General features: G+C 39.6%; 1 protein-coding gene across 20 annotated transcripts in view; it reads left to right on the forward strand.

Annotated features, from left to right (window-relative positions):
- The first annotated feature begins 8802 nt into the window (after positions 1-8802).
- LOC135281073 (uncharacterized) overlaps positions 8803-21597 on the forward strand; it is a 96541-nt gene continuing 83746 nt past the window's right edge. For 4 of the 20 annotated variants that reach the window (XM_064389652.1, XM_064389653.1, XM_064389654.1 and 1 more), the window contains exons 1-2: positions 8812-8896; positions 10137-10201. In XM_064389652.1, coding sequence (XP_064245722.1) covers positions 8857-8896; positions 10137-10201 — 105 coding nt within the window. In that variant the 5' untranslated portion in view covers positions 8812-8856. Of the gene's footprint in view, positions 8902-9637; positions 9726-10136; positions 10202-21597 lie in introns of all 20 variants that reach the window. The other 16 variants (XR_010347833.1, XM_064389645.1, XM_064389647.1 and 13 more) reach the window with 13 other exon arrangements.

Consider the following 21597-nt stretch of genomic DNA (forward strand, 5'->3'; position numbering starts at 1 on the left):
CTCCTAATTATAAACACACACTTGTGGGAACATAATCATACAATTCCCTGAGGTATATCTGGATTGCTGCATCCAGATTTTGAAAGCTAGAGGGTAAGATACTGGGTTTTCTTTAACATTAAATTATGAAGTGAAAGCCAGGGGCCTGAGGTCACACGGATCAATTTATGCTGTGCTAGCAAAATAATGAAAGCCTGCTTTGAAGAAACACAGGAAAGTCTGCCTTCCCTATAAATATCAACCTGACCATCAGAGCTGTTGTTTAATTCTTGAATCCTTACTCCTTGTCACAGGGCAAGAGCCCCTGGAGGATGTCAGCCCTGCAATAAACTGTAATCACAGAAGACAGCTACTACCCTGCAGTAACCTGGCGAAGGCTCTGAGGCCAGGAAACAGAATGGCAGCACAGAGGGAAGGCTGAGGTGTGCCAGAGTTTCATATCTGTAATGGGTGACCTCCTGCTTAACCAACAGCTGAAATCAGAGAATGCCATTCATATCAGGTGATTTGGGTGAAACATCTCTCACTTTTCTACCACAGGGCAGTGTGCAAGCTGCCCCTGAGCAGCAGCACTGCAGGCATGGCACTGTAACCTGTGTTTATTTTGCTCTTGGAGATAAATCCTCTTAGAGCTGCAGCCAAGGAGCCACTCTGTGCTGCAGCCCATTCTCAAGGGGACACACCATGAGACCAGTGTATTCAAACGAACAATTTGCTTCTCATTCCTCACTTCCTGACATAATTTTATCCAGTGGGACAATGGGGCTGGTTCTATTTCTTTTCCCCCAAAAAATATTTTTTTGTTTTTCCCAACAAATCTTTTTCCCCCACTAGCTTTGCTTAGCAGAGTGCTATTGCCTCTGTGGTTTAGTTTATAGTCCTTCAGCTGACACTGTGTGAGGACAGCTATCAGAACAGTGTTACATGTCTCATAACCCAGTTTTGCATGGTTGTCTGTCTCTTAAAAGACTACCAATAGTGCAGCTTCCCAACTAGGGGCTAGTAATAACCTTCTGGTGTATCCTGGAATCTTGGGTCATTGACATCTTCATTGACTTCCATGCTCAGAGCAGTTTGCAGCACCCAGCTGGTGATGAGACCTGCTGGGATAACAACACGTATCAAGTCTCTTGCCTTTAAGATCTGTGGCTTGTTCTTCCCATCACATTAACAAAGATATTGTGGAGAAAAATGGATTGCTGGAAACCTAGGATTGCTGGAAGAATTAAGCATTTTGTGTAAAGGCAGCAAAATCAGGTATTTTCTCTTGGGAGGAAATACTGTTGTATAGTAGGAAAAAAAAATCTAGGCGGCTAAAATATTAATGGAATGTTGCTCCTATTAATGTTGAAATTGTTGAAAGACTGCATACTAATAAGGAAAGTATTTCCTTTAATCTTGTCTGCAAAGTCAGAGTCTGCTGGTTTTCCTGGGTGGTTCTGAACAGATTCACCAGGTTTGCTTTTGGAGCACTGCCACTTTGGTTATCAACTCCATTTTGCTCTGTGACTTGTCTGAATGTCTTTGTTTTGTTCGTGGTTACATCTGATGAGCTAGCAGATGTTTGTTGTGCTCTTCCTGGGCTGTGAAATTCTACTGAAATGTCTTGTGTATCTATCTAGAATTTAACTTTTCAGTACCTTAGAAAGAGTTACCATAAAGCATACTGGCCATCATGTTTGTTTCTTACACACGTGTATAAAATCCACGTATCTATTTGCCATGTTTCTGATACAGGGCAGAACTATCTCAATAAAAAATGTTTTTTGCAGTCTTGAAACTGACTTTTATTACTATGACATTTCCCCTTGCTCAGTGATATATTTAATAGGGGTTTTCATGCCACTGAATAATTTTGTATACAAAAGAAGGAAAATGACATTATGAATCTTAAAAAAAAGATTTTTTTCTGGCTGGATTTTACACATATAAAAAGAAACTAACTCCTGTAACTCATCAATCTGTTTGCTGGCAAAACTTGCTGTGATGTAGTAATGCAGCACAGCTCAATTATGTACAAGTTCTGAAGTTCAGTAAGTGTTACCATGCCCTGAATGGAATTTCATGTACTTTGGAAAACCCCTTAAAAATTACCCCTGAGGTAATTTATGATGAATACTTTATTTTTTAAAATGAAGCTAATTTGAAATAATTTATATCTCTGTCTTCTCTATTACATGAAAAAGTAGGCCAAGGAACAAGTTTTGTCATTATTCACATGTTACCAGTTTATGGCTGTGTGTTTAAGTGTTATGCCCAAAGCAGTTATGGTTTTAAGTGTTTAGCTTGCATATGTCCAGGTGCTAGGGAAGCAAAAGCTTTGTATAAATTGGTATGATGGGATTTAATCTCCTTTTTGATATTTTAAGTGCTAATCGAGTTTGCAATGGTACTTGCTCCTGCAAGAGTTAATACTTAAACCAAGTGAAATTCCTGTAAAAACTATTAGCAGACTCTTCTGGAGAACACCTGCTTAGGTAGTAGTTACCTGTTTTCTATGTAATTCCATCGCAGTAAATCGTTTCACAGAATCACAGAATGGTTTGGGTTAGGAGGGACTACAAATACCATCCAGTTCCAGCTCTCTGCCATGGGCAGGGACACCTTGCACCAGATCAGGTTGCTCAGAGCCCCATCCAGGCTGGCCTTGAACCTCCAGGGAGGGGGCAGCCACAGCTTCTCTGGGTGACCTGTGCCAGTACCCAGCCACCCTCTCAGCAAAGAATTTCTTACCAATATCTAAACCTATTCTCTTTCAGTTTGAAGTCATTATCCCTCATCCTGTCACTACACTGATCAAGAGTCCCTCTCCAGCTCCAGCTCTCTCAGAGCCCCTTTAGGCACTGGAAGGGGCTCTAAAATTTCCCTGGAGCTTCTCTTCTCCAGGCTGAACAATCCCAGCTCTGTCGGTCGGTCTTCATAGGAGACTTTTTAAACTGCACATCTATTGTAATTCCAAGGTCTTTAGATAAATTAATAGAATTATTATAACTTCCAAAAAAGAATATTTCTATTTAGTTTGTGTCTTCCTTTCATCTCACAGTACTTGCAGTGTAATTACAAAGATTAACAGAGAGAATTTCACGATACTCCAAGGCATCTACTTTCTGTGATTGTAATATGAGAGGAGAGCCCGCAGAGGGCACTGTATTGTCTCAGATGCGACACATCCTCCAGAATCTAGGAGGATGTAGGATTTTTTAGGTTTCTGCATTTTCGTAAAATTGGAGTCAGAAAATATTTTTTTCATGTATATAGCGATAAGCAGAGTTACAGATTGGACATAAGATTTACAATCTCTGTTACTTATATCTTTGAGATGAAAAGGTATAATCCAGAACTATCATGCCATATTTTCAATGCAATCATTGTCCTCACCTTCCTTCCTTCACTCATGCTTGTCTGAACATTTCAGCTGTGCAAGCACTCGGAAATGAATGTCGTAACTTAATAGGGTAAATTCTAAACCTGCCATGTGTCAGAACAGACAATTTGAAAAGCACTACTACCAAGTGTGTAAAATTTACTGCCATCCATCTGAAGCAGGGCTCAGATTTCAGGTCTGAGCCTTATCAGGAGGAGAGTACAATAAAGCTCTTCTGCAGAAAAGGACTCACAAATGGAAATTTCTGATTGTGGTCTTCCAGAGATTGAAATTTGCTCGGCTCTGTTTTGTTTGTATTTGAAAAATACAAAGCATTTTTCATGGTTATAGAAAAGTGATGAAAAAGTTGTGTACCACTGTGTGCTGGCTGTGGATTTAAATTAAGCTTTAGGGATTTTAAAATGCAGCCCACAAGTTACTGTGTGTTTCTTGAAGTCTTCTTGACATCTTTGTTTAGACTAAGGGTTTCCCTGACCTAGCTGTTGCCCCAGAATTGCTACAGTCTAACTTATTTATTTTTTCTGCAGATGATTATAATAGAATTTGCTTTCTAGTTCTGCTTTCACTAAAGTGTAGATTTGGTCTGAAATACAATTATGCCTAAATTATTATTGCATGCTCAATCTAGTGGTCCCTTCTCATGCAACATTTACAAAACAGGCCTCAAGATCTGTCCTTGTTACAAAGTGATGCTTTACAGAGAGCAGTGAGCAATGACAAAGACTTCTACAGGTTGTGCTCAGCTAACAAATACAGAGAATAATGTACCTTGATTTTTATCTTGGGTCTTCTTTTGTATTTTGAAAAATCTGTCTTCTAGTTCTTTAATTGGGGGGATATTGTGTGATAATGACAGGTGTTTCAGAATCTCTGTCTGGTCACCTCGTACTTCCACTGCAGTATTGCAGTTTATTTTTCCTGTAAAATTGTGCAGAGGTAGTACCCAAGGGAAAAAAAAAAAACAACCAAAAAACAAAAGCAGAACCAGAGAAGCTAAGAAGTATCGATCAGATTTTGCTTTAGAAGGGTTATGGAATGATCTTCACCCTTCAGACTTGTGGCCAAGCTTTCATCCTTTGCTTCTTAGCCCCAAGCTGACAACCCCTCCTGGTGTGCAGGAGAAGAGTTGATAATTGCCATTTGATCAGACCTTCCTGCAACTCAGCATTTAAAAAACGCTGTTGTCCTTTATGCATTTCTGTCAAGGGGACTCAAGTCAGGTGAGCAGACTCCTGTCCTCTCCCCTTCTCTTCCAGAAGAATCATTCAGCTGTCAAGGAAATTTATTTGGCAGAGGACAGTTCCTGTTCAAGTCTTCTAAGGTTCATTGGGCTGGCACGTCCTGATGAAGAGGATTTTGCTTTCTGGCTGGACCTGCAAGCTGACACCTGAAAATTGTATTAGAAAACATGTTAATCATTGTATGGCAGAGAGATGGCAGCCACCTGTATCGGAATGCTTTTACTGAACAAAAAGGAGACTCAACACCAAGTCCATAGTTTGGTTCTCTGATTCCAGGCCCACTGAGACCTGTATTGGGACTTTATGGTTCCCTTAGTACTATGTGGATAGATCTCTCAGAACAGGGGCTAACTGTCACAAAAATCCAATTTTCAAAAATGAAAAATCAATTTTTGCTTATGAGTCAAAATATTAACTATCTCTTTTTCTTGATTTGTAGAATTATAGTTGGAGTAGGGTGAGCTGTAAAGTCAAGGAAAAGGCTAAAAGTCCTGACAGTACCAAAAGTCCTTTTGACACTTTAGAAGTAACAGTTATGACAGCAAAGAAAATGCGAAAGGTCCTGTCTTTGTTCCTGCTGTGGATCCTGTCTCCTTGATTCCTGCCTTGTCTCTGGTTTCCTGCTAGTCATCATGAAAGGGAGAGGTGTTAGCAGCTCTGCAGAATGGTGGCTGGGACCTGCAGAGCTTTGTACTTCCTCTGCAAAAGAGCACATTTAATTCACATCCCATAGAAGGCAAAGCAGTACTAAAGCACTTGGAGAAGGTACGTTTGTTCTGATCACTCAGAAGATGACCCAGAGCTTTCAACACCCCTTTCTTGAAAACCCCTGCTGACTACTGACTGAAAGTAATTATTCTGTGAGAACTGAGTGGCAGTGGTGTGTATTTGGTTTTGCCTTGTACAAAGTGTGGAGAGCACATCAACCCTCATATTGAGGTGAGTTGGAAAAAATATGTATCAGACAGTAGATGTGGTTAGCTATGCTAAGCTGACAAAGGCAGCACAGGCATGAAAGATTAAATTAACTGGACACTGTACTGATCATGGACCTCTCAAGTAAAGATTAAATATGCTCCTATTTTTGAACATTCTTCTTGAACTGGGAATTCTGGATACAAACTGTGAGTAAAGTAGAAATACATATGCAATTTTAAGAGCATCAGATTCTGTTTTTATCTGACTGTGGAAACAGAAAAGGACAGAGCCATTTACCATAGGTCTTCCCAAAAATAATCACATAGAAAAATAATTTAGCTTGCTAATGAGCAGCTGTCTCTAGAATGCTCCACAGTGGCTTATTAATAAAGTCTACAATACTTACCACAATATAGATTGGATTACAGCAAGGAAGAGCTTTCTGCCAAAATGTAGCTGTCCAGAAAGATTGTATGAGCAGGATATAATCTCTTTCATCAGAACTAGGGCATGTCACTGTCATGAACACCTCTCAACCATAATAAAATATGCCACAGAATCTCTAATGGCCACAAATAATCTGGATTGCTGATATTGTCAGAGATACTGGACTCAGTAAAGTCAGACTACTCAGAGCTCTTGTGTTGTTTCTGCTTGGCATCTGAGATAGAAATGATGAAGCACGATTATTTCTGCTTCTTCTTCTTCATTTATTTTAAGCCCCTTAAAAATACATCTGAAACTTTTTGTCTTGTGTCCTGAAGACAATTGTAAACCTGTGTAAATGGGTTTGTCTACTGACCTGTCTGACATAATTGTAACTGTAGTACTGCAAATAGTGCTCCTGTTGAGTAGGAATGGGGCTGCTGTGCATCCACTGTTATGTATATATTTAAATAAAAATCAGTTATTGTCTGTTTGGGTATATTTATTTCTGTACCTGACTACATGGCAATTTAAAGCAGATTAGAGGAAGGTGAACATGTTTGTCTCTTCTGATTCATGTGGGAGACTGTCTTAGCAAACAGTGATTATTATTTCACTGAAAAGGCTTTTAATATAGTAAATTCCACTTAGTGACAATCTAATGTGACTCTTTGAAATGGCAGACTGTACAGAAACCTGCTGGGAATATTGATAGTGTGGCACCAAATGAGAAGTGTATGCAGTAGTCTGTCAGCTACTTTTCTGCTAACTGACACAAAGAAATGCAGAGCAACCCAAATTCTTTAAGACAGATTTCTGTGTTCTGTTGGGATCCTCAGATTGCCCTTAACCAGCTGAGTCTAACTAGGGAGCACATTTTCTTCTAGGAATAGGAAAAATATTGAGCTTGTTACATTGTTGTTTTAAATACTGTTTTATCTCCCTGGGGTATGGCTCATTTATTCTTGTCTGAGGCTGTAATTACAAATTAGAAATCTTTTTTTTTAAATGCATGACTCCGACTCCCTCTTAGTCCTTGCTTTTTCTGTCACTCCAAATACTTTGATAATCATACCTGGACAGTGTAGAAACAAACAGTATTTTCATATAATTCAGTTTAGGCCAATTCGACAAAAATATTGCAATCTATTTTATACTGAAGAATTTCAAGATTGTTTGATAACAGTTTCAAGTTGGTATGTTGATAGCTTAATTTTCAGGCCCTCTGTGGGTTCTGTGATCTGGAAATCTGCTTTATAAAAATCTGTGTGTAGCCTGATATTGGCAGGGATGGTGCTGATATGACCATCATGACAAAACTAGGAGGAACTGCAACTCAATTTTCCATGAGAAAAATAGAACCTACTTAATTTTCCATAGGTTTTAGTCACTCTTTTAATACAAGGACTTTTATCAAGGACTTTTGTTCTAGTCACATGTCTTGAAATCAAGACAATTGAATAGATTTAGTTATAATGCAATAATTGACATCCCAATTACTCCTTTTCACTTTTTTGAGTCACTGAAGTGCCTCAGTTTGAAGATTGCAAATCATGTCAAATAATAAAACTATTTAAAGCCATTTACATTGTGACTACATTGTTTCTAGGAACTAAACTGAAACAAAGTCTAGTCAATGATGCATTAAATATCTTGGCCTATATACATAAACAGGCCCCTCTAGGAGTGGTCCTTACATATTAACAATATGTTATAAATGGGGATTAAAGGAAGAAAATATTCTAGTTTTAAGTGGTTTAGTCATTTGCATATGTCAACAAAGAATATCAGAAAATTATTATTTAAGCAGTTTGGTTTTAATGGCCTTTTTTCTCTCAATTTTATTCCATTCCCCTACTTAAACCTGTAGTTACCTCTTTAAATAATGCCTTCATTCCACCGTTACTGTAATGGATTGAAGTACTGAGTCATGGCTGAAGAGAACCCAGACTGGTGCTAGAATTTATTTGCTCTGTGAAAAATGAGGATTTGGGCAGTGATGCAGTAATTATAGCATCTCCTCGAGCTTTCGAATGGCTGCAGACAGACGTGTTTTATACTGCCTGGGAGGCAGGCGGGCACTTCATCAGGGGCTGCTGCTGGGGCACTGCAACTCAGCGTTGACTAATGCTTCATTTTTCTTATGTGCTTTTCTCCAGCTTGGCATTGTATGCATGAAAGTGAGATCAGTCTGCTTGGATCAATGTCCTCAGCGATGAAGAATTTTGCACTCATTTTATGTTGGTGACAGTGTAGTGTTATAATAGTAGCAGCTATTAACCTTGTATTTACTGTGCTCTTCTCTGTTAATGGCTGTGGCACTCCAGCAGAGTCACTAAAGAGGGGAGACAGAGACACTCAAACCAATTTATAAATTTTTTCCTTTGGTCTTTCTATAGTTTTGATGTGTGTGAAACACTTGTTCCCATTTTGTTAAATGCTGTAGTCTTAAACCTCGAGCTCTTTCTTTATCTCTTCCTCTTCATCCTTCTTCCCTTTGTAAAAGAGAGGAAGCTTTATGTTACAAAGGCTGCAAGTTTTATCTATTCCTTCAAAAAATTGAATTTTTTTTGGTGAGATGTCCTTTATTCTGTAGCTGTTGTGAGCATCAATGAAGTTAAAATTTCTACTCTGAAAAAAGTGTTGCATTGTAGGTACACAGGTCGTGGTGATTGGGAGTGGGGCTGTGGCTGAGCCTCCTCCCCAGTGGGCACAGCTGTGAGCAGCAGGTGAGCAGCACTGACAGCAACGAGCCATGGAGTGCCCAGGGGCACTGACCAACCACAAAGGGAGCAGAGGGCACACAGGTGCAGGGCATCAACATGAGGGGATAAAAGGCTGGGCTAAAGAATAAGAGGGACAACGTTTGCAGCCTTCTGAAGTGACATGGTGTTATTCTGTATGGGCAGGGTCCTGAAGCCTTCTGGTAAGGTGAGGTGTTACTGTGTGTGGGTGAGTGCTTAAAGCCTGCTGGATCTGTATGGGGATGCTCTGTGTCGAGGCTGTATGTGACAACTGTGACATATGCTGCAATGTTGCATCACAAAAAAATCCCCTTAGTTTGCACTCCAGGGAGCTTCTAATGCTCAGTATCATTACAAATTGCACCTATTAGTTTGCACTTTTGCCAAATTACTGCAGTAACAAATAATGTGACTTTCAGCAATCTCATGGGGCTTCAAAACCTGAACAGAGAAAAAAAGAGGAATTTAAAATTATTTCTCTGTTGAAGAAGATAAAAGTAAATGCAATCAAAGAAGATGATATATGCTTCAGTTTTGGATTAATTGAATGACAGGCAGGAGAGAGCTTTCCCCACCCCAAACACTTCAAATTTAAATTGTGAAACAATGCTCTGGAGCATTTTTCAAGCTTATGGCTGTCACAGTAGGGGTAAAATATAGCTAGTGACAGTTATAAATAGTGCAGGCTGTATTAATGCTCTCTACTGTGCCATGATTTGTGCTATAAGGAAGGTGAAACTCAGATTTGGCAGGGGGGTAATTTTGAATGAAAGGTTCAAGAAAGCCATGATTTAAAAAATATTATATACCTGACATTATTATTGTGTAAACATAAAGGTTCAGCGCTGACAATTGTAAGCTGATGTAAAACCTCATTTAGGGAAGAGTCAGTGTTTGTGACAGATCTCTGGTCAATATTTCAGTGTCATTCCTATGTGCTCAGAGCAGCTGCTGTGATTGCAATCACACAGTCCTGGTTTTCTACCCCCAAACAACAGTCATAGAAGAAAGGTGGGTGCTCACAGCAGGTAGCAATTAGCAGAGTGGTTCTGGGCCAACCTAACTTAAATCCAATATTTTCTGTGACCTACTGCAGCACTGAGTTCTCCTTCAGTAATTTTCCTTGCTTTCTGATTTTCATCAATACCAGCTTACAGCACCAAGGCCAATTCCTTCACATGTACCCTGTTGGTCTGACTGTCATCTTCTATAGAACTCTTTTTTCTGGCTGCAAACTCTTCTCACCAGTTTGTAACTGCTACACTAAAAGCTATATTTTGGGGAAGTGAGGGTCAAGAACAAAGGACTTTGTGAGGAGCAAATAAAAATCAACACATTTACGAAATTGACTATTTTTGCTTACCTCTACTAACAGATGCACATTCAGATGATAAAAAAGATAACTTCTTGATTTATTTTTAGGTGTGATGGTGCTCCAGGGCAGACAGAGTTTGCAGTGGACGAGCCTGGGCAGTCTTCTGAGTGAGGTGCCTAGAATGCCCAAAAGGCTTTAAACCATACCCTTCTAAAATGTTTTATTAGAATTAAACTCAAAGATTTAATGCTTAAAACAAAAAATCTGAAAATCTCAGTGCAGGTGGAGCCTGAATTAGATCTGGAGTTCTTTAGGTTTGCAAATGAGTCTATAGACTAAAGCTTTGTATTGTCTAGCTCAATAAATTTTGCCACCAGCAAACTCTGCTCAGTTCCCAGTAATTCCTGGGAAGTTTTGCCCTGAGGAGCTCTTTCTTCTCTGTTTCTTTCTGTATTTCTGCTTGGGCCTTTGCTTCCTTCCCCCACCCCACCATGTGACTGTGCTTCTCCAGAGGGTTCCAGCAGCTGTCCACTCGGGTGATGTCTGTTAGATCTCAGTACATTCAGTTGCTACTTCTGGTATTTTTTATGAATTTGTAGCATCTGTGTCTTGGTTGATTGGGAAACTCAGCTAACAGGAGCATTGGAAAAACAGTAAGCCTCGCAAACTGGTTTCACATCAGATGAAAACTAAGTGAAAATTTATGGCATAAAACTTCAAGTTGCTGGGTTCAGAGAATGTTTAACTTGTATTTGCAATTGAGCCAGGAGTTATTTTCATGAAACTGCTATTGTGTAATTGATGGCTCTTTCATGAGGGCTAAGATGACAGCAGAGGTGCTCCATAAATCACTAAAATTAATGTTTGTATTGCATTATTATAAAAGTACTGTTCTTGATTAAATCACGTGGGCTTTGCTCTTGTGCCTAGAGAGCCAAGAGAGCTTGTTTGGATCTTGGACAGGCTGTCAGCACCTCATTCACAGAACACAACCTGGCTGCTCTCAAGGGGTTTGCAGTTCTTACAAGAGAAGAAGTCCTTTCAGCATAAATCAATATCCCAAAGCTGTGGAAAGCCTGTAGCAAGGCAAATAAATAGTTGCACTATTGTCATTTTCTGCAATCACTGAAGTGCTGTAAACATTAGCAGCTTCAGAAATGAGTGAGATTATAAGTGGCTCAGTTAATGTAGTTATCTAATTAGGTTGGGTATGAAAGCATGCTTTAATCTCCCTAATTATCTACCTACTGGAAAATGAACAGTTAATAAAATGGAGGTTTTTTAATGAAAATGTAAGACCCTCCTTTACTGCAAAAAATCTTTCTTGGGAAAGCAACTACTCATAGCTGTGTGGGTGGGGAACAAACTTAGTATTCAAAAGGCAAGTTATGCAGACTGGGATAATTTCATTTGCATAAAAGTATGGATGTTCATGCTGGAATAACTGATGTTGGAGTGGGTTTTGTTTGATTTCCCCCTGAGTTTCTGACATTTTAGGACTTTGTTCTTGTTATATGTGGCAGTTGGATTTAAGGGAAGTTAATATCTCAGAAAAAAAGAAAAGCATTAATGTTAGCCCTACTCTAACAAGAAATTGACCTAGACTATAGAGCTTCCTTCCCAAAAACATTTTTCTAGAACAAAAAAGCATGGATTAACAAAGGTTTTCCCTGCTGGAATTTAACAGGAGTTAGATATTATTAAGGCTTCTGTTTTCTAGGGAGGTATTCATATCTTTTGCAGTTTTGATTTTTTTGCAAGATATATAGGGTGCCAAAATATTGGCTCTCAAGGTATCTCATCAGTGCAGAAAGGCATCCACTGAGCCTGGAGAACTGATGAAAGCAAATATCTGTGCCTGTGAGGTACCGAGGAGCAATGAAAACAGGGAAGTAGAGACTTGCTCTCAACCCAGCGCCTTCTCTAATAGTAAATTCATGTAGAAATCTTTTCTGTTACCCATTTAAAATACTCTTCTTCAATCATCCAACACGTCTGAAAGTGATTTAGGAGTTCTGTACGCTGCCACAGCCTTCCTGTATGTTCTTTCCTGGTTGCATTGCATCCCTATTCCCTGCTCTTTAGGAGACACGGTACTCTTGATTCCCTGTAGCTAGTCAAAACTGACATAAGGTAGACTGAAGTTAATGTGCACATTGTATGTGCAGTAAACAATTTATTTAGTCTTGTGACAACAATAAAATATGCTTATTTATGGGGGAAAAGCTGTAATTTCTTTCTTTGAACAAAAACCTCTCCTGTCCCTTCCCCTTCTCTCCTTTGTCTTCCTGCCTCTCATCTTACTGGAAAAAGATCTCTCTTCCATGAGAGACAAATATTTAGAAATCTCTACAAAGCATCAGCACTTCTAATTTTGTCTGGTTGCTTTTGACAGTAATAATGAAGAATGAAGTCCTGACAGCATCTAATTAAGCCACAAACATGTCTTCTAACATGTCTTGTGAGGAAATGAATGATATTTTTGAGAGGAGTCCTTCTCTTGATGCCTATAATGGAACTCTGGGCTTTAATGTGATTAAAAGGATTACTGAAGGCACCTGGATGCTCAGCATGCTATTCATTGGCTCTTCTGAAAGTGTTTTTCTGTCAAAATAGTAACAGCAACAGTAATAATGAGAGATGTCTGCTCTCTGTGCGGGGATGACGCCCTGGGAATCTCCGCTCAGGGTGGCACATCCTGCCTCCAGTTTTATTGCAGGAAACCAGGAAATGCTATCAAGAGCTGGGACAGATGGGATGGCAAGGAGGCAGGCAAGTGGGCTGGGAGCCAAGAAGGCTTGGTCATTAGAGTTCACTAAACTGACTTGCCCTTGAAAAAGTTTGCTGGGTTGGCATTTTCTGATGGAAATTTTTTGTCTGTGTCTGTTGAGGAACAGCACTGCTTTTGAACAACAAGCACTTTCCCTGCCAGGCTGGATTTGTCACCTCACTTTCTTTTCTTCCTGGATTGGGCTGCAGAGCAAGGACAGGTTCCAGGTGGGGCAGCACCATGTGGTCTGACAAGAACTTCTCAGCAAAGGGTACCTGCTACCCTCCACTGGGGCCCTGGGAATCCACTCCAGGAGACTGAGATAGTCACAGCATTTCCTGACTATAAAATCTACAACTGTGCCCACTCAGTTCTTAGCTAGACTAGACTAAAGACAGACTAGTTGAGCTCATATTTTCCAATTTCACTCTGAAAATGCCAGAATTATGCGAGCAGATTTTAAGGAATAAAACAAAAAATTTGCTGCAATTTATCAGTACCCTGTGAGATTTCTGCAGTTTGCACACTGAAAGGTCCGTAAAAACACCCATCTTGTCTTTTGTTTTGCAGATACTCGAGAGGAATGGTATCTATTGTTCCTCTCTGTGGCCCTGATCCATTAACGAAGCCACCACTTGCCCCCCAAGGTGGGGGTGAGGCTTATATCCTGTTTCTCAGAAAAATTGTCTCTTTGTGTATTTGTATATTTATTTTTGACAGACCTAGTTATAGCAGCTGTCTTGCTTCCATTGCTTTGCTTTTTAAGCATGGAATTTTGATTACACCCTTGTCTTCTCTGAAGTATGAAAAGCCATTTACAGTATTGTTGACATGTCAGTTGTAATGTCTTCCCTTCTGCTCTTCAGAGACACTACCAAAGGGGATTGTATTTGAGGGAGATCAAGATTTTCTGATGATCACTTTTAATATAGGCAGATGAACAGAATTTTAAAATCAGCTTTTATGTTTGATAAAAGAACAATATATACCATGATGGTTTAATATAATCCATCTTCATATACTTTCTTGTTGATTTTGTCTCTCCCTCCTTAATTTAATAAGATTGTTGTGTATTTGCGCGAGGAGACTTATTGAAATATACTGGCTTCTGCAAATTTTCCAGTGCAAATTATTTTCCGTGTCATGGTGTACTTCACTTTTGACCATTATGCAAGTTTTTCTAATTGAAATGCGGGTTATAAACCAGACAAAAGTATTTTTCTCTTTTTTTTTCCAATATATTTGGTAATGCTTACTAACTAATAGCACCAAACTGACAGGTAGGAAATAAGATTTGAAAACTTCCAACAAAGCAGGAGAAGGCTGGGATGTCTTAGGACAGGGTCCTGTGCACATTTCTCAACCATTTGTTCAGTAAGCAGCTCAAAGGGCTGTAGAACCCTTGCCATGCCAAGGGGGCTGCCCTCCATGCGGGCCAGCAGGCACAGCGAGCACCAGTGACACTGCTCTGGTCACCTGTGCCACACCCACAGCAAACTCCTGGGGCAGGGCCCTTCTGGGAATATGCAAATGGCTGCTTTGGTCATGTGAGGCAGCTCTGAGATTTACATTTTTTAAAAGCCTTTTCCCTAGTACAGATTTTCTGCTCTGGTCCACCTGAGCTTTGATTTATAACTTAGTCATGGCTTAATCACTGAACAGGAAATCTGCAGTGTTTGCTTTAACATATGGTGTGACTGTTACAGACCCTGAACTAACAGAAAAGGGAATTTTCTAGATTAAATAGTAAAATGGAAAACCTTGGAGACTATTTGGGGTTAGTACAAATACTGTTACAGTAGAGTGAGGCATTTTCAGTCTTTCAGAAAAGTCAAATGAACAGTGATTGTCAGTAGACAATTCTCTGCTTGTTTTTCTGCAGAAAGATTGATTTTCTTCCGATGGATCAAAGAAAAAAAATCCAATATCTTCATAGTAACAGCTAATAGAAACCAAGGAAGGAAAAGAAAATGAAATTGCCAAACTTTATGTTCCTTTGGGATCAAGGATCATTGAGTCATACAGGCATTGAAACAGCAGAATGTGGAAGTTCTCTAGAAGAAAATAAAGCCACAGAGATTTATTTCCACCCCTTCTGACAAGGTCAACACAGACATTCTCAGAATTCCACATCCTGCTTCTGTGTAATTTCTCTGTGAGAACTGTTTGGTCAGGTTCAGTGAAACAAAGCAGCATTAAGAACAGTGCTATGGAAATATTTTTGCTTATGGAAACATGCATTTTTAATGAGTAAATATAATGTAGAATGGCACAGTAGAATGATGTTTGTTGCAATTGAGGCTGCATGCTGTACTGCTTTCCATGCACCAATGCCTTTTACACAACTTGTGTTAATTGCTCTGAGAACACATGGCCTGTACAGAAATGGGTGTTGCATTCCTTCTTTTCCAGTGTGACATATTTTCATGAGGCCATGCAGCTCTAGACCATCCCCTGGGCTACTGCTGTGAGAGCTCCAGAGAGTCAGTCATATTTCTACTGGATCTTGCATGGACAGAGTTTTGGCTGGGTGGAGGTGGGAAGGCAACCTGCCAGCTCCCTTGTGGCCACGTGCTGAGGGTGAGCAGGCTGTGCTCCAGCAGGGCAGTCGGGCAAGCAGGTCATTTAATTTTGGTCTCTCTATTGCAGCAGATCTACGCCTTCGTGCCTTAAAAGGTTACCTTGGTCTAGTTTTCCATATGTTTCATTTTAATGAAATCTGGCTTTGTAAAGTGGAAACCTTTGGTGCCTTTTGAAGTGGTGATGAAACAGTTCTGCCCTGAGATACTGACCAAGTCAGGTCTTGTAATATGTGGCAGTCTGAGGAGAAGAAATGTATCCTAATGTGTCCAGCAATTTAGAAACTCACTCTTGAAAAAGCAAGGAAATGGAAGAGAAGCTGCCTTTGGTGAAATGTCCAAATAGCCAAAATATCTAATACTATTCTAATTTTGTTTTTCTGGCATACGCTGGTGGGAGGATCTAGGACAATATATTGTTTCAGCTCAGAAAAACAGGTAGTAGCACAATGCAAGAGATCTCAGATGGAAAAAAAGTCACTGAAACAGACCTTTGGCATATGTAATTTTCTATTTTGAAGGTTAAATCTGTCTAACCACTGCAACTGAGAGAGTCAGTGAGCACAGACTGTCGGATTACAGAAATCCTCCTGTAATCCTCCTGTCCTGGGTAAAACAAGCAGGCCCAGCATCCTGTTTCCCCTCCTACAAAGTAGATTCCTCACTTCCTTCTTGGGCTTTATAAATATGCAAGGGTGTGAAACAGAAACAGGCTCTGCAGAAAATATACTACTTTTTTTTGAGCTATGGCTGTGATCATCAGGGCATTGTCTATGTCACAGGATTTGGATTTATGCTGAGATTACTTGGCTCCTTTCTTTCCATGTTCTCATTCAATTTCATAAGAAATTAAAATGTCTTTCAAAATAGTTATTTCCACAGCTCTGTGTTTTTAAATTGCAACTGATAAGCCAAGTAACTGTTGGGGATTAGGCTGACATCAGATTCATCACATATTTCAGTTTTACTTCTATGCACTTGTTCTAAAATTGCAGCATTTCCTCCTGAATAATACACTTTATTTTCTATGTTCTTCTGATTAATACCAAAGATATATTTATCTCCTTCATATCAGAATTGTTTTGACTAATTGTATTGCACATGCAGCTATATTTAACCTCTTAGCATGTAATGAAAAGGATGTCAATTACTTTTTCTAAATAACTGCTTTATTTTGCTGTAGTGTAGCTTTGCTTTAGCTTTGCATTTGAATAAATGTTATAAAAGTGGGAAGAATGTTGATGACATTGAACATTTTAGCTTCAGGGTTTGACACTCTAAATCTGGTTAAAATCTAAACTCTTTAATGTTTCTTTATCTGTACTGACAAAAAAAAATAGTAGTGTGGGCTGAAATTCTAAATGCTCCCTGAAATGCAGCAGCACAGTGACTTGCTTGCTTTTAGTTACGATCCCTGGCTGTTTTATAAAATAATTTTTGTTTTTCCTATAGCATTTTTCAGTGTAGTGATTCACCTTTTGGAATAACTATGTAACTCAGCAGGAGGTTATTCAGATCCTATCTTTTCTACTAGATTTTTGAGTCCTATGGTTACAATTGCGGACAGGCTTAGGGAAGACTGGTAGCTGCTATGTAATTTTTCCTTCCAGCAAGACCCGCAGTGTCAAGCACCACATGCCTCTCTCCTAATCACAGGGGCGTGCTGCTGCAGCGCTGTTCTTATCATGTTTTCCTCCCAAGCCTCAATTCTAATAAGGAAAGTGCCAAGTGCCAGATTTCTCTATTGTAAACTAATGATTTCTGATTTGACAAGCAGAGATGAAAGTCAAATAATTTTTAGGCAGCAAGGGAGTACAGTACCCTGCTTGTTTGACATTACTGAGGCATTTTGCTTTTGGCATTTCTGCATGTTGACTGGTCTAATGTGAAAAGGTTTGGTGAAAAATTCAGAAACATTTGTTTGTTTAGAATCTGGTCTCAGGCTAGTCATGGGAGTGCTTGGCCCATATAGGAAGTGAAAATGGTGCTCAACACTATAGAAGTGCTGTGAGCTTTTTGGGCAGAAGTGTTGTGGTTAATACAAGTATCTGCATTCCTCCCTTTGGGGCAGCACAGAAGGAAGACTCTTGTGCAAAATGTACCAAGACTTGATCAGCAGGTGTCTCTGACTGCTAAGTGACAGCTTGGTGGTGTTTTGTGGTATCAATCCTTTCTGATTATCCAGCAGGTGGATTAAATTTCCTAAGTAAAACCAGGCAGTTTTAAACAAACAAAATAGTTTTTCAAGTGGTGAAATCCACATTCATAATTCTGCAAACTGTAGCTATTACTTGTTATAAGTACAAGGTAATGAAGGGGGATATGTGGCCCATTTTTTTCACAGAATACAGCTTGGTAATGCAAGTACTTCAAATGCATTTTTCATATTACTCTGTGGGTTTTTTTTTTTAAATGGAAGTTGTTGGCATCACATCAACCTCTGGTGTTGTGGCTACAAATATGGAGGAAATTGTAATAAACCAAGTCCTTAAAAAAATTGAAAGTGCTAGTAGAATTTAATTACTGGCAGAGGGCAGCAAGAAGAAAACTGACTGTCAGATGAATAGCTCCCCTAAAGGTTTTAATTTTTAATTATAGATTAAAGAAAGCCTTTGCTGAGTTGCCTAAGATCAATATGAAATACAGACCATTCATCCACACTACAGTGCACTAGTGGCATAGTTATAAATATTCAAAAAGAAAATTCAAGTAATATAAACAGCCCTATTTTCTGAGAACAATAGTTTCAACCTCTGACACTTCTATATGCTGTGGTGTACTGCAGACTATTCAGAATCAATGGCTGTGTTCCAAAGGTCCAGAAATACGCAACAGAAGAAAGATGTAATTAATGACAGTGGATATTCATCATGACGGAATTTTCCCCAAAGGTTCCCTCTGGAGTATTTTTGCCTGGCAGGTGAGGAGCTGCATCGTTACATAATGATGTTTCCAGAGTGCAGTGCCTGGCACAGCCCGGGGAGCGCAGCTCACTTCAGTGACACTGAGATTTTGTCTGAACTGTGGCATTTTACTTTGCTTAATTTTTGCTCGGATTTAGTTGCTAAATTACTGACCTTTATCTGCTCTGAGACTGCTAATCTGAATTTATTAAATTAGTAATTAATGTATTGAATTATGATGTTTAACATAGGTAACAATTGTGCTATTCTTTATGCAAGAATGAAATCAGAGTCAATTTTAATTTCGTGAACCTTTGATTCTTTTGTGTTCTGAATAATGCTGAGATATGGGTGCAATTATTTTAGTTTCATACTTCGATAAGAGTATTATGTTGGGTTTTTTCTAGATACCCTTCCTTTTAACACATGGGGTAGGGTTATCTGGATTATCTCCATTGACAATTTTCTGAAATAAACTGTTGTAACCAAGGGAGACACTCAGTGAGCTGCAGCGTGGCTGATGTGAGCTCTGCCTGCCCTGGTGAAGATTTTCTTTTAACTCCTGGCACTGCAGGCTCACTCACTTGGCTGTTCACAGGTTCACAGAGGTGCTGACATGATAGCTTTTGTTTTCTGAAAACCAAGGGGATGTAAAGTTATCCTGATGGGAATGAGGAACACGTAGTGCTGGTGCCGTTTGCTGCAAATGCCAGAGATGATAAAGGGGGCTTTACTGAGCCTGGTTGTGGGGGTATTTCATATACTACATAATTGATTAGTAGCAATTACATTTATAAATCAAATTAACAAGACTATACCAATGTTAAGTTACTCTTCATTCTGCCAGTACTGCTGGTTAATGCCATGGAAATACTGTCTTTTTTTCTGGTTTATATGTTGGAATACAATGTCAGAGACAGAAACAAATTCATGACTGAGGCAGACTGTACCTTATAAGGGAGTTTCAGAAGGAAATTCATCACCTGTGTAGAACTGCAGAAGAAAATATCTTCTGGCAACAAAGTCCTTGAGTGAGACTGTCTTAGAATATGAAAAATTCTTAAGTGCTGATGTGGGGGCATGGGGTGGATGGTACTGTCTTCAGCTTGTGGGGCTGTCAGGGAGGACAGGATGCACAATCCCATGAGCAGCATGCTCAGAGCAGCTAAGGTAATGAGTTCTCTCACGTGCTCCTTTCTGGGGATGCCCTCTCCCACAAATCTCTTCTAAAAAATGGAAACTCCTAGAAAGTCATGGAAGGTAGCAGCTCGATGCCTTTCCATATGGCAGCCTTTAGAGAAATGCTGAGTAATGGTCCTTGTGTTTTACTTTGTAGCAACTTTAGTTGTCAAAAATGGGAAAACTTCTTTGCACTTGCTAGCAGCACAAGGAACTGTGGAGAGAGGGGACTTGTTTTGCAGAAATGGTTTAAGTCAGCTGTTTTGACAGGTTTCTTGGTGTTGTTCTTTAGCTGTTAATATTCTCAAGAGCATGCCAAAATTGCTTATTTTTCAGCAGTGGGAATAAAAAGCTTTTCACAATAACTCTGGCTTAGCAGGCGCACATTGTTTATGAGCTCTTTCCCTCTTGCCTGCAGTTAGCAGAAGGTGTCTGGGCTGTTATGATTCTGCCTGCAGTGTTCTTCGCTTGGTGCTGCTGTCTAAAAGCACCAAAGGCAGAGGCTGTGGGACATGTTTATACCAGGGAGAAATTTGCAAGAAAACCCAATATTATTTCAGTGCTGGATGTCATAGGAAAACATTGTTTGAGGTCACTGTTGCGGAGGAAGAAGTGAAGTTAAAAGGTGAAAACTAAGATGCAAAGAGTGGATGCAGCTGGCAAGAAGCATCTGGTCATCAGCCAAAGCATCAGACTGCAATAGATACAAAGTGACATTTCAAGGGGAACAAGTTAGTATGGCTCTAGCATTAGATAGCTCCAAAGTGTGCATTCAAGAAGGAGCATTTAAAGAATTATTTAAGAATTTTTCTTTATGGCTCTTTGTAGCTGTATACATCTGAGGAAATAGTGAGCCAAGGAGAACACTTTAACGTGTGGCTGAAGAGAGGCTCCTGAGTGGTGTTCTGCAACCATTCTGGTGTGGGCCTGGCTGTGTTTCCCAGGCTCCTGGGAGGGCTGCACAGACCCTGCCATGAATATGCTGTCTGCCCTTTCACTTATTTTGCTCAAATGGCTTTGCCAAGCTCTCTGGTATTAACATAATTGTGACAGTCATTTGTAGCTCTGCAGCGGTACCACTTCTAACTCCAGTGCCCCCTATGAATGGCCTTTCTCCTTGCTCTGACTTCTATTTTGTATGCATACTGTTGGACAACATACATTATCCCCAATATTTTAGAAATTAATGTACTGTATCAATATTTTAAAGAGCTCTGAAGTTTTGAAATGTCATTGTGAGAGGAGGCATAGGAGGAAGGAGTCAGAAGAGGTTTGGGCTGTCTGCCCATTTTGGTCACAGATGTGCTGTATGACCTTGGGCAGCCTCAAGCTCAGACCCTTTCTTGCGCTGGGAGTAGTTCTGTTGACTGCAGAGAAACCGGAAGAATGCTGTGAGAAACTATTCAAAGTAGCTGAGTGTAATATTTAATATTTTTAAGATACTTTTGCCAGTAAATCATTTATTTCCTTCACAGGGGTGCTAGAGATTAGCTGCACATTTCAAATTCATGAATGAAAGGGCTCTTGCTCTTGCAGGGTTATTGCTGTGTGGAGAAAGTGAATTTGAGATCTAAGCAGAAGTATTTCAGTAGAGTGGTTTGCATAAAATCTGAGCAACTCCAATTTCACTATCTACAAATTAAAACTTTACAGTGAAATTCAGCAGCATGTGGGGATTATCCAGACCTTGTCTATGGTGGGGTCAAAGGGTAAAGTAGAATTTCACAGTGTTTCCTGGGTATTCTTCCTTTTGCAGAATTCTGTGTGGCAGGTGTTATTTTCATTAAATATAGTATTAAAATCCCCCAAAACCCACAAGTTTGATGAATATAATTATATCCAAGCTTGCATGGTTTTTTTTGTATGGTAGGAGAGTTCAGAGTTTTGATTCCAAAGCTCTCTGTACCACTAGCAAAGGCCTGCCACTGTACATGGATTTTTAAAGCAACTGTATGAAAGAAACTGGAAGGGTGGACAAAGGAAACACAAATCTCAAAACAACAACAGGAACTCATAAGGCTTGAAGGAAAGAAAAAAAAAAAAACAAAGAAAAAAAATTGCTCTGTAACAACTTGCACTTCACATCCTATAACCAGGACTTCTCTATATGTCTTCCCACTCTAGGAATTAAACTTCA

This window comes from Passer domesticus, chromosome 14 (assembly GCF_036417665.1).
Source record: "Passer domesticus isolate bPasDom1 chromosome 14, bPasDom1.hap1, whole genome shotgun sequence".
NCBI classification, from domain to species: Eukaryota; Metazoa; Chordata; class Aves; order Passeriformes; family Passeridae; genus Passer; species Passer domesticus.